This window comes from Littorina saxatilis, linkage group LG2 (assembly GCF_037325665.1).
Source record: "Littorina saxatilis isolate snail1 linkage group LG2, US_GU_Lsax_2.0, whole genome shotgun sequence".
Classification (NCBI taxonomy): Eukaryota; Metazoa; Mollusca; class Gastropoda; order Littorinimorpha; family Littorinidae; genus Littorina; species Littorina saxatilis.
The window spans coordinates 20,187,068-20,205,055 of NC_090246.1; the positions used below are offsets into that span (position 1 = coordinate 20,187,068).

The 17,988-nt window shown below is 44.8% G+C and overlaps 1 protein-coding gene across 1 annotated transcript; it reads right to left on the reverse strand.

Moving 5' to 3' along the window:
- Window positions 1-5,515: 5,515 nt before the first annotated feature.
- LOC138952257 (anti-sigma-I factor RsgI2-like) lies at window positions 5,516-13,350 on the reverse strand. Its single transcript, XM_070323886.1, has 4 exons — window positions 13,303-13,350; window positions 9,594-10,012; window positions 9,151-9,550; window positions 5,516-5,566 (listed from the first exon to the last, which is right to left on the reverse strand). Exons 1-4 carry the CDS (start codon window positions 13,348-13,350, stop codon window positions 5,516-5,518), a joined length of 918 nt encoding a protein of 305 aa, XP_070179987.1.
- Window positions 13,351-17,988: the final 4,638 nt, after the last annotated feature.

Below are 17,988 nucleotides of genomic sequence, written 5' to 3' on the forward strand. Positions count from 1 at the left end.
TCTTACACAAATTCATCTTCTGCATTGTGAGGTCTTTCAGAGGAGACAAGTTTTTCATACCCGCATTATTCATGCTCGCGGGCACGCTACCTCGGAAAACATTGTGTTACCTGCACCGTAAAACTTCGATCAATGACCAGCATTATCCATTATTCTGAATTGTATGAGTAGTCTAACATTTATGGGCAATGATCTTATCTCGCGGACCTAAAAATACCCGCACTTTTTATCCAGTAAATCTGGGTTTTTTTCGTGAGAATGCCATGTAATATATAATCCTCCCAACTGTTGGCGTGTCAGTGCGTGAAACTGCACACAACCGATCACGCAATAGGGGCAGTTTTATCTGTGTTGATAACAAAGTAATCCGCAATGACTCAGTATCTCGTGTTGGGTCCCTGTGAATATCACAAACAACACTGCGGCACGCTTGATTATGCTTCTCGACCTACACCTCTTACTTACGGCACGGTTGGCCTAGTGGTAAGGCGTCCGCCCCGTGATCGGGAGGTCGGGGGGCCCGGGTAGCTCAGGTGGTAGAGCACTGGACTTGTGATCGAAAGGTCGCTGGTTCGAATCCGGGCCGGGACGGACACGGGTCAACTTTATGTGCAGACCCAGAGACGGTATCCATCTCCCACCCCCGTGTCACCACAATGGCACGTTAAAGATCTTGGTCATTCTACCATAAGTGCAGATGGCTGATACCACCTAAACACGCATACATCAAAAGCCGTGAGGGCGTAAAAACTCGAATCGTATAAACCAATTCATGTCCAATATAGGCAATTAAGACCTGACGGACAATAAGCCCCTTAAAATTTACTTTTTTTTTATCGGGAGGTCGTGTGTTCGAACCCCGGCCGGGTCATACCTAAGACTTTAAAATTGGCAATCTAGTGGCTGCTCCGCCTGGCGTCTGGCATTATGGGGTTAGTGCTAAGACTGGTTGGTCCGGTGTCAGAATAATGTGACTGGGTGAGACATGAAGCCTGTGCTGCGACTTCTGTCTCGTGTGTGGCGCACGTTATATGTCAAAGCAGCACCGCCCTGATATGGCCCTTCGTGGTCAGACTGGGCGTTAAGCAAACAAACAAACCGCTTACTTACTCAACGACACATCCCCACCCCCACCCCTGTTTACGCACACTCCATGTCAAGAAAGAGCGTTTGGGGAGTTAGTATAATTCTTGATTTAATTAGCTTCGTTCGATCAGTTGTGTCTTCGTGTAATCGGATCCGTTGCTCAGTCGACGCGCAGTATACTCGTTCCATTTTTGTGCTGGGTATTCTTTGCGGCACGCAGTTTAAGTCTAAACAATAAAAAAAAAGTAAACCGAGTGTTTTTCAATAATGTAATTATGACGCTATGAAAGTCTATTTTCCATGGCTGTGTTTATTCACAACTTGGCGAGCGACATGTTGTCGTCCAAAAAATGCTTCTTTGAAGAGGTAATACGTGAGATGTATATTTATTGCAACAAGTAAACATCCGCTTACTTAATGAGTTGTGCGACTGTGAGGGTGCATATTTTTGCTGTCATATGCTTTTCAATTAAATCGTGCCAGAGCAAGGACACAGCCTAAATACGGATGCAGACAGCCGGCCACCTGCGCAATTAGCTCATTACTGGGATTGGCCTTTTGATGATTTCACCTTCATTAATGAGTAATTGTCCAATGCCAAGCACTGCGAAGTCCCAAATAGGCACGACGCTATGGTTGAAGCTCGGTGGATTCGTGTGGTGTATAAGAAAGAAACATGTCAAGAACTAATTAGCATTGGACAAGAAAACGGAGAAAAAGGAGGAGACGACAACTGACTGACAACAACAAACAAACACACACACTCACACACACACACACACATAAACGCACGCACGCACGCACACATGCACGCACGCACTGCCGCTGCCGCACGCACTGCCGCACGCACGCCGCACACACACAGACACACACACACACACACAGAAACACACACACACACACACACACACACACACAAAACAGGACCAGGTACGCACACCGTCAAACTTCTTGTATTGTGAGTGTTCAAAAGTGTATGGTGAGAAAGAGTGATTCAGAGCGAGACAGAGAGAAGAGTCTGTCTGTCTGTCTGTCTGTCTGTTTGCTCTGATCGTGCTCTGAATGTTTCCGAGTGTGTTCCCACTTTGTATTAGTATTGGCGGTGAGCGGCGAGGGAATTATCCGTTAGTGTTTGTTTGTTTGTTTGTTTGTTTGTCGTTCTGTCTGTCTGTCTGTCTGTCTGTGAGTATACGCACGGTCCAAACTGATGCGGACGTGTTCCGAGTGTCCAGCAACTGAGTAAGAGCGCTGTGCGAGGTGATGAAAGGGGCAATGGCGATGTGACACTGAGACAGTTTAAACCCCAACCTTCTGTTGCAGTGCTAATTCTTAGTCTTTTTCTGCGTTCATGGGCTGAAACTCCCGCGTACACTCTTTGTTTTGCACGAGTGTGATTTTACATGTATAACCGTTTTTACGCCACCATTTAGGCAGCCATACGCCGCTCTCGGGGGATGCATGCTTGGTATTTTTGTGTTTCTATAATCCACCGAACTCTGACATGGATTACTGGATCTTTTCCGTGCGCACTTGATCTTGTGCTTGCGTGTACACACGAAGGGGGATAATGCACAAGCAGGTCTGCACATACGTTGACCTGGGAGATGACAGACTTATGAGATTCTCAAAATCCAATGGCCAACACAGTATCCTATAACCAATTAGGTGTTTCATTGCTTTTAAGAACTGTCATTATTGTATATAATTAAGAGTGATTATTTCCAGTACATGTGTAAATGTTACGTTATTACTTTGCGGCGAGGCTGTCCGTGTCAGTGTGTTTCCTGAGAATTACTACATGTATAACCATCTCTGGGAATGTGCCGGTGGGGAGGGAGGGAGGGAGGATTGGGGGGGGGGGTGGTGGTGGTGGTTTAGACTGAGGAATACAAGACGGGGAAGGAGGGATGGTGGGGGTCAGGCTGTGTGTGGTTGTTGCCATGAAAAGGAACATCTCCAAAATGTGACAAGGCCTAATGCAATCCGTCTCTCTCTGACGCGCGCATACACACAAATACAGACTCTCTCTCTCTCTCTCTCTCTCTCTCTCTCTCTCTCTCTCTGACACACAAACACACACACACACACTGACACACACACACACACACTCTCTCTCTCTCAATCTCTCTCTAACACAAAGTTTCTATAGATTACTAATAAAGCACTATTGAGGTAGGTAGACCGCTGAGGCAGAAGTGGAACTGACAAGATTGAAGAAGGAGGGATGTGTGTGTGTGTTTGAGGGGTAGGGGGTATGGGGAGGGGGGTGGGGTTGGGGGGGGGGGGTTTAGGCCCGGCCGATGGTAGCAAGGTCAAGGTGTGACTCACGGGGCCAACAACGTGTCACAGTCTGCTGCTCCGCTGTGACCTTCACATACACTGTCAATGTATGGTGTATGTACATAGGCACGTGAAATCCCTACGTTTTGTCAGTGTTTGGTTCCCCCGTAAGCGGCGTGTGGCTGCCTAAATGGCGGGGTAAAACGGTCATACACGTAAATTCCACTCGTGCAAAAAACACAAGTATACGTGGGAGTTTCAGCCCATGAACGCAGAAGAAGAAGTAACTGTTTGGTTTCTTTCTGTGTTATTTTTCCTGGTTATGATTATTTGTTTATTCATCAGTGGTTTGTTTCCTCACGTTTTGTCTAATTTGCTTCAGTAGTAGTAGCAGTCGTAGAAGTAGTAGGCCTAGTAGTAGCAGCAGCTGCAGCAGCAGAAGTACGAGTATCAATAGTGATAGTCCCAGTTCAGTGATTCAGCAGTAGTCGTAGTAGTAGTGGTAGTAGTACTGAGTAGTAGTAGTAGTAGTAGTAGTAGTAGTAGTAGTAGTAGTAGTTGAAGCATTAGTAGCAGCATTACCTACTGTTGGTGTTGTTGATGCCGCTGCTCAGTTTTCCTTTTGTTGGCATTGTTTACATTACAATCTTACCTGTCCTTGCGATCACCTCTCGAAAGCGACCATCTGCCTAAAGCGACCACTCCGAAGGATCCAAGACCAGTTTCTATTCTCTAGTATTCAATTCACCTTTCCATAGCGATCACCTGTTACGTCATGACGACCACTTTTCGCCGGGTCGGTCTGTACGGTTGTCGTTATAGACGGGTTCGGCTGTACATGCATATGAGCATTACAAGTTCGTGTTCTGCGAAGTGGTACTTTGACCATTATACGATTACAGAAGTACTGGCGTTGTGTCAATGAACTTGTGATGGTTTTCTGGGGGTCAAAAACAACAGGAAGAAAGAAGTGTCAGGAAATTTCATCGGCAAAAGCACTATAAATTAATTTTCAAAAAAAGAACGAAAGAAAAAAACAAAAAAAAAGAAAGAAAGAAAGAAAAGAAAGAACGAAAGAAAGAAAGAAAGAACTAATGAAGGAAAAAAAGGGGAAAAAAAAGAAAGATGAAGAGAAAGAATTAAACAAAAGAAAATCACAACAGAGAATAGCACACGAGAAAACTGTACAATGTATTTTATACACGTGTATAAAACTATCACCTTCCAGAGCCTATGAAAGTGAACGGTTGGTTTGACTATAAATTCCTTTCCCACAATAAACCTTTCTTGCAGTAGTTCCATAGAATAGGACCCTCAGTTTGAGAATGTAGAGGGAGAAGTTGGTGGTAGGGAGGGGGGGGTGGAAGAGGGAAGGCGCCGAAGGTCGTGAGGGTGGGGGGGGGGGGGGGGGAGTGAAAGGAAGAGTGTGGGGGAAGGGTGAAGGTAGAAGGGGGAGGCGAATGGGGAGGGGGGGGGGGGGACAAAGATGAAGCAAGGGCAAGTAACGGCAACAGGCTGAGTATGGTGAGAATGATGGTGACAGCCAGAACAGGTATACAGACACAAACTGAGAAGGAAGAATGTTAGAGAGAGTGGGAGTGACATACTGACAGACATACATGCAGACAGACGGAGAGAGAGAGAGAGAGAGAGAGAGAGAGAGAGAGAGAGAGAGAGAAGGTGAGAGAGAATACACACGCATGCACGCAGGCCGGTACACACACACACACACACACACACACACACACAAACACACACACGCACATGCACATACACACACACACACACACAAACACACACACATATACACACACACATACACACGCACAAACACCCACCCGCACACAAACACACACACACATACACACACACACATACACACACACACACAAACACACAAACACAAACACACACACACACACACACGCACAAACACACACACACACACACACATACACACACTATACACACACACACACACATGCACACACCATACACACGCACACACACACACACACACACACACACACACACACACACACACACACACACACGCGCATTCTTTTTTTAAATCGCTTTCAAATAAATGAGAGCAACAACGATCGATGGGGTAAAAACAAAAATGTATCTCACAATCAGGTGTTGCAGATTACAGTTGAGCAAGCGTCTGAGAACACGCTGACCCATTCATGGCTGGAATCTGAAATACAAAAACTTTATGGGTGATGTCAGAAAATCAATACCACTGTCAGCTGTTCTGAGAGTAAGCCTACAACGAGAAAAAGTGTGTTAGTGAGAGCACGCTGACCCATCCATGACTGACAATGAAACACAACAACTTTATGGATGAGGTTAGAAAATCAGTCAATGTTACTTTCAGGTGGTGTATGAGAACAGGATGAACAATTCATGACCTGACTGATAATGAAATGCAACAACTTTATGGATGAGTTTAGAAAATCAATGTTACTTTCAGGTGGTGTATGAGAACAGGATGAACAATTCATGACTGACAATGAAATGCAACAACTTTATGGATGAGATGATCAGAAAATCAATGGCGTCAGATGGTGTATGAGAACAGGATGACCGTTTCACCACTGAAAATGAAATGAAGAGTGAATACTACCTGGCTTGTTGTGTGATACAAGGTTTACACGAGTTGTTTTGTTATATATTGAAATGCGAACGAAATACAGCGTTCTCCATGAGCTCAGACAATTCACGTCACTGTGAGTTGTTAAAAAACAAAGGCGAGAACACGTCTGAGGGCACGTTGACCTTTTCATGGCTAAAATGAATTATAACAGCTTTATCTTTGGAACTCCAAAGCCTTGGTTAAAAAGTTGCAGGCTTTAAAACACAAAACATCTCATTGTCTTTGTTGCAAAGTTGAGGAAGAGGAACTGTGTAAGCAGTGACTTCTAAATTGAAAACAATTTCAAAAAAATTATCCGAGGTATGCACACACCACTTTAACCAACCTGTCCAGAGCAATGACAGACAGAGCAAAGACATACAGAGCAAAGACAGACAGAGACAGACAAAGCAAAGACATACAGAGAAACTGAAGACAGACAGAGCAAAGACAGACAGAGATAGACAAAACAAAGAGAGACAGAGTAAAGACAGACAAAGCAAGGACGTACAGAGCAAAGACAAACAGAGAAAATACAGGCAGAGCAAGGACACCCAGAGCTAAGAGAGACAGAGAAAAGACAGACAAAGCAACGAGAGACAGAGCCAAGATAGACAGAGCAAAGACAGGCAAAGCAAAGACAAACAGAGCAAGGCCAGCCAGAGCAAAGACAGTCAGAGCAAAGACAGACAGAGCAAAGACAGAGCACGGACATACAGAGCAAGAGATGAAAGAGCAAAGAGAGACAGAACAAAGACAGACAGAGCAAAGACAGACAGAACAAAGACAGACAGGGCAAAGACGGACAGAGCAAAGACAGACAGAGCAAGAGATGAAAGAGCAAAGAGAGACAGAACAAAGACAGACAGAGCAAAGACAGACAGACAGAACAAAGACAGACAGAGCAAAGACGGACAGAACAAAGACAGACAGGGCAAAGACGGACAGAGCAAAGACAGACAGAACAAAGACAGACAGAGCAAGAGATGAAAGAGCAAAGAGAGACAGAACAAAGACAGACAGAGCAAAGACAGACAGACAGAACAAAGACAGAGCAAAGACGGACAGAGCAAAGACAGACAGAACAAAGAAAGACAGAGCAAGGACAGACAGAACAAAGACAGACATAACAAAGACAGACAGAGCAAAGACAGACAGAGAAAGGACAGCCAGAACAAAGACAGGCAGACCACAGGCAGCCCAGATGGACAACGAGAGTAACGTGCAGTGACCTTGTTTCTCTGACTGGCAACAAGCACACGGTAAACTGGCCACCCGACAATCAAGGGAGACAGGTGATCGATTCAATAATGGATGGCGTCTGCGGCCGAGGTCTTCCAGTGGTGAAACAGTCACTGTTGTCGAATTTCTTGGGATGCGTTTTTGTTTGTCTACTTCCTTGTCCCTGTTGTAGATAATTTCTAAATGATTGAATTTATGAGTGAGTCATTAGTTGTATATAATGGCGGGCTTTGATTCTCAAGTCCAGTTTTCACGACTGTAAGTCTTCTCCCCAAATCTTCTCTCCCTCTAAAGAGCTAAATAAGAGAGAGAGAGAGAGAGAGAGAGAGAGAGAGAGAGAGAGAGAGAGAGAGAGAGAGAGAGAGAGAGAGAGAGAGAGAGCAAACAAACAAACAAACCGCCGTTTAGTGCGATTGCCCCTGAACCAACCATTGTACGACCCATAAAAAATTTCCATTAACCTGTTTTAAACGCGGACACGAACATGACCCAAACGTTTGATGTTTGATGAACAAACGAAGGAAGGAAGGAAGGAAGGAAGGAAGGAAGGAAGGAAGGAAGGAAGGAAGGAACGAGCGAACGAACGAACGAACGAACAATCGAACGAACGAACGAACGAACGAACGAAGAAAGGAAGGAAGGATGGAAGGAAGGAAGGTGGGATGGAAGGAAGGAAGGAAGGAAGGAAGGAACGAACGAACGAACCAATGAACGAACCAACGAAAACGAACCAATGAACGAACCAACGAAGGAAGGAAGGAACAAAACAACGAACAAAACCACGAACAAACGAACTAACTAACGCGACAAAATATCAGAAAGAGCAGCTCTTTCGTCACAACCTATAAATTGATTTCAGGTCTCGTCAACGTTGACGTTCCCATTTAAAACACTCCACACAGACCGCGCCGTTCCTTTTCAAAACGATGCCCATTCTCCGATAAGATTTACATTTCTGTGTCAATACCGTTCAAATTCCCAGCGAGTGCTCATTCAAGAATCAAAATACAACCCGTCAAGCAGTCCTTGAAACGGCCAAAGAGGTGAAGAGGTTTGTACGAAAAACACGGGTACCTTCCCTTTGAAGCACAACACCTCTCGAACATTAACGGCCATTTCGAATGTGTGTTTGTAAGGGGTTATAGAAAATAGATTTTTTTCAAAATTGTGATTCAACGCCGCCTTGCAGAACATGGGCCTTGCGTGAGGAGTTTACACTGGGGATTTTCCCGTTAAAAATCCGTTTCAAATCGATCGGTTTCAACGATTCAGTCAATTCATTTCAATAAATCTTTGTTTCATGTTCAAGGGATGTAACGTAGAGGGTTTGCTGTAGATGAAAATAGTTCATTTTGCACGCTAAATTTCAATTTATTTATTCCTTTCGAAAGCGGCGTATGGCTGCCTAAAATGGCGGGTCAAAAACGGTCATACGTGACACGAAAAAGCCGACTCGTGCACACAAAAAAAAGAGTGTACATGAGAGTTTCAGCCCATTAACGCAGAAGAAGAATTTATTTCTGTGTAAATAAACGCGCTGACAAGGCATTTTTTGCATTACTGAAAATTTAGCCACACTGTAGACACGACAAACAGGTCTGAAAATCAGTGGGACGCCGCTCTTTTCCAGACTGGTGCAGGGTCGCGTTGACACTTAAGATTCTATGATACAGGGATGACTCACGATATTCAGTGTTTATTCCATTCCGGTGATGTACTTTGGCGTAAAGGTAAGAAATTCCACAGGTCAAGGATCCTATTACTGAATTGTTCACACCTGATTTATATCGCGCGCGCAATCAGTGGACCACATAAAAACGATGACACAGAGAGATACGCACGGCATAGAAAGTCAGACAGAAAGACACAGACACAGGCCCACAAAAAGAGACAGACAGACAGACGGGAGGTGTGGACTCGGGTTCACTGGCATAGAGGGGCAGACAGACGGGTGTGGACTCGGGTTCACTGGCATAGAGGGGCAGACAGACGGGTGTGGACTCGGGTTCACTGGCATAGAGGGGCAGACAGACGGGTGTGGACTCAGGTTCACTGGCATAGAGGGGCAGACAGACGGGTGTGGACTCAGGTTCACTGGCATAGAGGGGCAGACAGACTGGTGTGGACTCGGGTTCACTGGCATAGAGGGGCAGACAGACGGGTGTGGACTCTGGTTCACTGGCATAGAGGGGCAGACAGACGGGTGTGGACTCAGGTTCACTGGCATAGAGGGGCAGACAGACGGGTGTGGACTCAGGTTCACTGGCATAGAGGGGCAGACAGACGGGTGTGGACTCAGGTTCACTGGCATACAGGGGCAGACAGACGGGTGTGGACTCAGGTTCACTAGAGGGGAAGACAGACGGGAGGTGTGGACTCGGGTTCACTGGCATAGAGGGGCAGACAGACGGGTGTGGACTCAGGTTCACTGGCATAGAGGGGCAGACAGACGGGTGTGGACTCAGGTTCACTGGCATAGAGGGGCAGGCAGACGGGTGTGGACTCAGGTTCACTGGCATAGAGGGGCAGACAGACGGGTGTGGACTCTGGTTCACTGGCATAGAGGCCGGGCAGACAGACGGGTGTGGACTCAGGTTCACTGGCATAGAGGGGCAGACAGACGGGTGTGGACTCAGGTTCACTGGCATAGAGGGGCAGACAGACGGGTGTGGACTCAGGTTCACTGGCATAGAGGGGCAGACAGACGGGCGTGGACTCTGGTTCACTGGCATAGAGGGGCAGACAGATTGACGGACAGAGAAACACCTGCCCACATTGAGAAACAGAAACAGACAGACAGAGACAAAAAGACTGACACATATATCCGTATAATACATACACACAAAATCTCTCTCTCTCTCTCTCTCTCTCTCTCTCTCTCCGTCTCTCTCTCTCTCTCTCTCTCACACACACACACAATACACACACACACATACACACATACACACACACACACACACACACACACACACACACACTACATAAACACACCACACACACACACACACACACACACACACGAGCAGCCGGGTCAGAAGAACAAAACTTGGAAAAGTGTAAGGTTTGGAGTGAGGGAGAAAGAGGTTGAGTCTAGGACTGTGATAGATAAGATCGAGGGAAAAGTCAGGATGATTTGTCCAGACAAATTGATAGCAGTGTCTTGTCAAACTTGAAGATGATGTACGATTCAGACGGCGGTTTGCTGGAGCATTCACGCGCCGCTGGCTTTCGCACTTTAACCGTGTGTCTGGAGCAGAGAACAAAAAACAGCACATAAAAGCACAGTGGAAATCCATTTCAAGATCGCACAGATTTGAGAAAAGTTGACTGACTGACTGACTATTAGGGTTTAACGTCCTCTTAGACCAACTGGTCTATATTGGGACAGGTATTGGTAATACGCTGAAGATATGGTGTGATACTTTGATTCGAACAAGCCCGCTGTGGCTGTCTTCTTCGACACACCAGCATTGGGTTTGTCTCGTCAAAGTATCGAAATACGATCATGATAATTAGAGACGAGAGATGATGCATGCCGTGTCTTCGTGTTTTCCAAGCCCTGAGACTTTCGCTGTGAACGTGGGATCTTTTTCGTGCGCATGTGTGCACACGGGGGTGTTCGGACACCGAAGGGAGTCTGCACAAAGTTGACTCCGAGAAATAAATCTCTCGCCGAACGTGGGGATCGAACCCACGCTGATAGCGACCAACTGACTACAAAGCCAGCGCGCTACCAACTGAGCTACGTCCCCGCCCGGAGAAAAGTTGTTCTAAACAGAGAGAGAGAGTCTTAGGATGTACGCAAGTTTACATTCTTTTAAACAAAAATTCTGTAAAATCAAGGTTTAGAAAAGAGAAAGTCTTAAAACCAGGAGAAGGGGTGGGGTGTTGGTATCACAATGGGGGTTCCATTGTGTATGTCGTGGAATGTCACATTAGTGCCTTGATCCAATTCAGTCTTGGGTGTAACAAAAAGGGCATGCGGTCAGTCGAGTGGACATGACCGAAAAGGATACGTGACGAGGGAGTGGGTGGTGTGTGCGGCTGGGGACGGTGAGATAATGGGTAGAAAGGTCCTTATTGATTAAACACACGTTATGCGTAAACTCAGTGGTTTCAGTGCTATGTAGGTGCGGCTTGTCACGGCTGTGTGTGTGGTTGTGTGTGTGTGTCAGTGTGTGTGTGTGTGTTTCTATCTGTGTGTGTGTGTGTGTGTGTGTTTGTGTGTGTGTTTGTGTGTGTGAGTGTGTGTGTGTGTGTTAGTAAGTGTGTGTGTGTGTCGGTGTGTGTGTTAGTCACAGTTAGTTAGTGTGTGTATGTGTGTGTGTCTGTGTGTGTGTGTGTGTGGTGTGTGTGTGTAGGTGTGTGTGTATGTGCGTGCGTGTGTCAGTGTGGGTGTGCGAATGCGAGCGAGCGTGCGTGTCTGTGCCTGTATTGTGTGTATGCGCGCGCGCGCTCGCGTGTGTGTGTGCGTGTGTGCGTGCGCGCGGCGTGCGTGCGTGCGTGCAGTATGCGTGCATGCGTGCGTGTTGATTGAATGCTTACGAGCTTGCGTGCTTGACGGTTTGTGTGCATGTCTGTGTGTCAAGTTCAAAGTTTCTGCTGTAAATCGCTTAGAGTGGCAGGCGTTCCTTGGCACAAAGGGTCAAAATCTCTATAGTCATTAACAATGAGGGCGCAAAGAAATAAGGCCTTATTTATTTTAAGACCTCAATAAAATAAGGCCTTATTTTCGATAAGGCCTTAGGAAAATAAGGCCTTAAAAAAATAAGCCCTTGAAAAAATAAGGCCTTAAAAAAATAAGGCCTTAAAAAATTCAAGCTTATTTTTCTGCGCATCACTACTGCTCACCCTAATAGCAGCACACAATAACTTAAATGACACATATAGACGACAACACACACACACACACATACACTCATACGCACGCGCACACTCACGAACGCACATATGCGCGAGAGCGCGAAAAAAGAGATAGTGAATGGAACAAGAGAAAACATTTCCAAACGATAAACATTATGACACTGGTTAAAATCGGTTGTCGCACCTGGACTCTTCTGTACACCTGTACCTACCCCAACGCATTTGCAAACACACACCCACACACCACCCACACACACACACACGCACACGCACTCACAAACGAAACAGGGCGATACTCCCTTACAAAGCATACACGCGCTCGTAAACATTAACAGCTATTGTGTTTTCAGCGTAGCAATAGGGTCCGATATCTAGACGAGACAAGTATAATGCCGACGAGTCGAAGACGAGTCGCATTATACTTGTTCGAGTCTAAATATCGGACCCTATTGCTACGCTGAAATTACAATAGCGATTATATAGCTGTTCTGACCTTGATTTGTTGTTCCAAACTTACAAAATGACAGTTTTTGCGTCATTTTTGCACACACACACACACACACACACACACACACACACACACACACACACACACACACACACACACACACACACACGCACACGCACTCACACACACAAACACACAAACCTAGACACAAATACACACAGACACATAAAGACATTACAACACACAAACACACCCACACACACACACGCACGCACGCACGCACGCACACACACACACACACATGCACACACACACACCCGCCTCTCTCTCTCTCCCTCTCTTTCTCTCTCTGTCTGTCAGTCCGTCCGTCAGTTCGTTCGTCAGTCCGTCTGTCTATCTGTCTGTCAGTCCGTCTGTTTGTCTCTCTCTCTCTCTCTCTCTCTCTCTCTCTCTCTCTCTCTCTCTCTCTCTCTCTCTCTCTCTCTCTCTCTCTCTCTAACGCCGCTCTCTCTGTGTACCAGCATACAACTGAGAGGCGAAAAAATAAGGCCTTAAAAAATAAGGCCTTAAAAAAATAAGGGCTTTCTTATTTCTTACAATTCTTGTGAAACGTCTACAGAAGGACACCAACATTACGGTCGTTTGCCTAGGATGTCTCTCATACGTGCTGACGTGGTGATCACTACAATTGTGGGCCTTTTGACTACTCACTTCCCATAGTTTGCCCGAAAGAAGAATTACGTACTTTGCCTCTTGCACACTCGTTCGCGACCGGTGTAGGAGAATTCTCCATCTTGCGGACAAGCCACCGAATCGAATTGCGCACGGGAGCACTGGCCTAGTGGATACGACGTCAGTCTCCCGAGCGGAAGGTCGTGGGTTCGAATCCCGACCGCGCCTGGGGCTTAAAGGGTGGATATTTGTCGGATCTCCCAGGTCAACTTGTGTGCAGACCTGCTAGTGCCTTGTACCCCTTCGTGTGTACACATCAAGTGCGCACGGAAAAGATCCTGTAATCTATGTCAGAGTTCGGTGGGTTATAGAAACACGAAAATACCAAGCAAGCATCTCCCTCCAAAGCAGAGTATGGCTGCCTAAATGGTGGGGTCATACTCGTAAAAGCCGTGAGAATTTCAGCCCATGAACGAAGAAGAAGAAGAAGAAGAAGAAGAAGAAGAAGAATTGCGCACGTTATATTCGTCCCACCACCTCACTTGGGAAAGAGAACAAGACTTCTTCGGTGGCAATAGACGCAGTTTCGGTCTCCCCAATGTTCCAAGTACTTCCTCCGAGTTCTTCTTCCTACCCAAGTGATTGGCATGTCCATCTCCGCTTTCTTTGTAACTGGACAGCTTAGGGCTAATGAATAAGAGTGGCACGGTAATAGAGAGAAGGCTGCTGATGGAGATTTAGGCTGAAACCCACTCAATCACTGAACAAGTGGGTGCAAAATGGAATTTCTCACGTCGGCGATTTTTTCCTCGTATACAGGCTCTTCGAACAACTGCAAACGTATTACTGAAGCAAAGACTCAAATTGAGTTACTGACTGAAGCGACATGCACACTCCTCTAGTTTTCACCGCTGTCATGGTGGTGGTATGTAAGTGTGGTTGAAGCGGTGATTGAGTCGTGTTTGTACTTTTTTGTCCCTGTCTTTCTGAACAGGTCTCTCTCTACACTCCCTCTCGCACCCTTCGTTCTTCTGATGATGCTCGACTTCTCTGTCAAGGTCGCTTTAAACGTAAGGCTCATGGCTTCCGCACGTTTTCGTATTATGGACCTCAGTTATGGAATTCACTCCCCTTTCAATTACGTCACTCTCCATCCATTTCATCTTTTAAGTCCAATTTGAAAACTCACTTGTTCCAACAACACTACGGATAGTTCCTTAGTATAGAGTCTGGGGATGTGAGATGTGCATGATGTGTTGTTTGAATCTGACAGTGATTGTATGATTTTTGTATACATGTATTGTTGTCCCGCGCTTTGAACTTTTGATAAGGCGCTTTATAAATGCCCGTTATTATTATTATTATTATTATAAAAGAACAACCCAAAAAAAACCTTACAATCCAGGACATGAAAAGGTGATATTATATTAAACACACACACACACACACAAATACACACACACACACACACACACATACACACACACACACACACAAATACACACACACACACACACACACACACACACACACACACACACACACACAAAAGACGTGAAGATGACGAGGAAAGGAAGGCAAACATGTAAACAAAATAATAACTGCCTTTGCTGTTGCATGTTCTTACCAAAGAGGTACCTGCGACGAAGGGACACCCATGTGATCAACCAAACGTGCCCCTACATTGCAGGTGGCCTGTCATGGCTGGTATATTTTAGCGAAGTTATTCGCCAAAGGGACAAGAGAAGGTGGCCTTTCTTGGGAGGTGTCCTGTCGTCGGAGGGGCTTCACATCGCAGGTACCACTATTACCACATTTGTTAAAGGTTTACCCTTCTGAGATGGTTGTTCTGAAAAATGCACCCCCCCCCCCCCCTCCGTCCCCCCTCCCCCTCCCGACCTTCAATAATCTGAAAAAGTCGGGTCTAAAAAATGGAGGTAAATTTACAGAGGTTATGAACAGCAAATCTGAAAGAGTAAGATCTTAAGAAGTCGCGTAAGGCGAAATTACTACATTTAGTCAAGCTGTCGAACACACGGAATGAAACTGAACGCACTGGATTTTTTCACCAAGACAGTACAGCTTCGTCAATCCCCGCGTGAAGGAAATCGCTCACCTTCCACGTGCAAAACGTAGTGATATTGACACGCCAGATTAGCGCGGTGGCGTATTGTGCTAAGCAGGAAAGCGCGCTTTTCTGTATTCTTGTTCACTTTCTGAGCTTGTTTTGAATACAACCTATCATATATATATGTTTTTGGAATCAGGAAATGATAAAGAATAAGATGAAATCATTTTTGGATCGATTTCTGAAATTTTTATCGTAAGACTAATTAATCTATTTTCGTTAATTGTGATCACATTTTAAGAGTAAACATGATATATGTATATATTTTTAGATGCAGAATGTGATGAAGAATACGATGCAATCAATTTTAAATCTGTTTGCAAAAAAATCGATTTTAATGACAACTTTAATGAGCAAACTCATTAATTAAATTTTAAGCCTCCAAGCTGAAATGCAATACCAAAGTCCGGTCTTCGTCGAAGATTACTTGACCAACATTTCAACCAATTTGGTTGAAAAATGAGAGCGTGACAGTGCTGCCTCAACTTTCACGAAAAGCCGGATATGACGTCATCAAAGACATTTATCAAAAAAATGAAACAATTGTCTGGAGATACCATACTCAGAATCTCTCATGTCAAGTTTCATGAAGATCGGTCCAGTAGTTTTCTCTGAATCGCTCTACACACACACACAGACACACACACATACACCACGACCCTCGTCTCGATTCAGTCGCGTAAGGCGAAATTACTACATTTAGTCAAGCTGTGGAACTCACAGAATGAAACTGAACGCACTGCATTTTTTCACAATGACCGTAGTCCGCCGCTTGTGCAAAACGGAGTGAAACTGACGAGCCGGTTCAGCGCGGTAGTGGTTTCGCTGTGCTGCATAGCACGCTTTTCTGTACCTCTCTTCGTTTTAACTTTCTGAGCGTGTTTTTAATCCAAACATATCATATCTATATGTTTTTGGAATCAGGAACCGACAAGGAATAAGATGAAATTGTTTTTAAATCGATTTTGGAAATTTGATTTTGATGATAATTTTCATATTTTTAATTTTCAGACCTTGTTTTTAATCCAAATATAACATATTTATATGTTTTTGGAATCAGAAAATGATGAAAAATAAGATGAACGTAAATTTGGATCGTTTTATAAAAAAATAATTTTAATTACAATTTTCAGATTTTTAATGACTAAAGTCATTAATTAATTTTTAAGCCACCAAACTGAAATGCAATACCGAAGTTTGGCCTTCGTCGAAGATTGCTTGGCCAAAATTTCAATCAATTTGAATGAAAAATGAGGGTGTGACAGTGCCGCCTCAACTTTTACAAAAAGCCGGATATGACGTCATCAAAGACATTTATCGAAAAAAATGACAAAAAAGTCCGGGGATATCATACCCAGGAACTCTCATGTCAAATTTCATAAAGATCGGTTCAGTAGTTTACTCTCAATCGCTCTACACACACACACACACGCACTGACACACACACACACACACACACCACACACACACACACACACACACACACACACACACACACACACACATACACCACGACCCTCGTCTCGATTCCCCCTCTGTGTTAAAACATTTAGTCATAACTTGACTAAATGTAAAAAGGAGGAAGTCTTAAATCGGGGGTCTTAAAATGGAGGTAAATTTACAGAGGTTATGAACATCTGAAAACGTAAGATCTTAACAAGTCGCGTATAAGGCGAAATTACTACATTTGGTCAAGCTGTGGAACTCACAGAATGAAACTGAACGCACTGCATTTTTTCACAATGACCGTAGTCCGCCGCTTGTGCATAACGTAGTGAAACTGACGAGCCTGTTCAGCGCGGTAGTGGTTTCGCTGTGCTGGATAGCACGCTTTTCTGTACCTCTCTTCGTTTTAACTTTCTGAGCGTGTTTTTAATCCAAACATATCATATCTATATGTTTTTGGAATCAGGAACCGACAAGGAATAAGATGAAATTGTTTTTAAATCGATTTCGGAAATTTGATTTTGATAATAATTTTTATATTTTTAATTTTCAGACCTTGTTTTTAATCCGAATATAACATATTTATATGTTTTTGGAATAAAAAAATTATGAAGAATAAGATGAACGTAAATTTGGATCGTTTTGACGGGCACAGTGGCGTGGTGGTAAGACGTCGGCCTCGTAATCGAGAGGTCGGGAGTTCGAATCCCGGTCGCTGCCGCCTGGTGGGTTAAGAGTGGAGATTTTTCCGATCTCCCAGGTCAACTTATGTGCAGACCTGCTAGTGACGTAACCCCCTTCGTGTGTACACGCAAGCACAAGACCAAGTGCGCACGGAAAAGATCCTGTAATCCATGTCAGAGTTCGGTGGGTTATGGAAACACGAAAATGCCGCCCAGCATGCCTACTGAACGAAATCGGAGTGAAGCTGACTCAGAGTATAGTGTGGGGAACCCAAATGGGCAAACGAGCTCACACGTAACCAGACAATTCTGGAACGCTGAAGAAGAAGAAGAAGGATCGTTTTATAAAACAATAATTTTAATTACAATTTTCAGATTTTTAATGACCAAAGTCATTAATTAATTTTTAAGCCACCAAGCTGAAGTGCAATACCGAAGTCCGGCCTTCGTCGAAGATTGCTTGGCCAAAATTTCAATCAATTTGATTAAAAAACGAGGGTGT

Excerpts from the sequence above, each read along its gene's own strand:
- LOC138952257 (XM_070323886.1), bottom strand. The coding sequence starts at position 13,350 with ATGGAGAATTCTCCTACACCGGTCGCGAACGAGTGTGCAAGAGGCAAA. Across the intron at positions 9,551-9,593 it reads CCCGTCTGTCTTCCCCTCTA|TGAACCTGAGTCCACACCCG; the intron begins GTGAACCTGAGT and ends CCTGTATGCCAG. Across the intron at positions 5,567-9,150 it reads AACCCGAGTCCACACCTCCC|ATTCCAGCCATGAATGGGTC; the intron begins GTCTGTCTGTCT and ends TTTGTATTTCAG.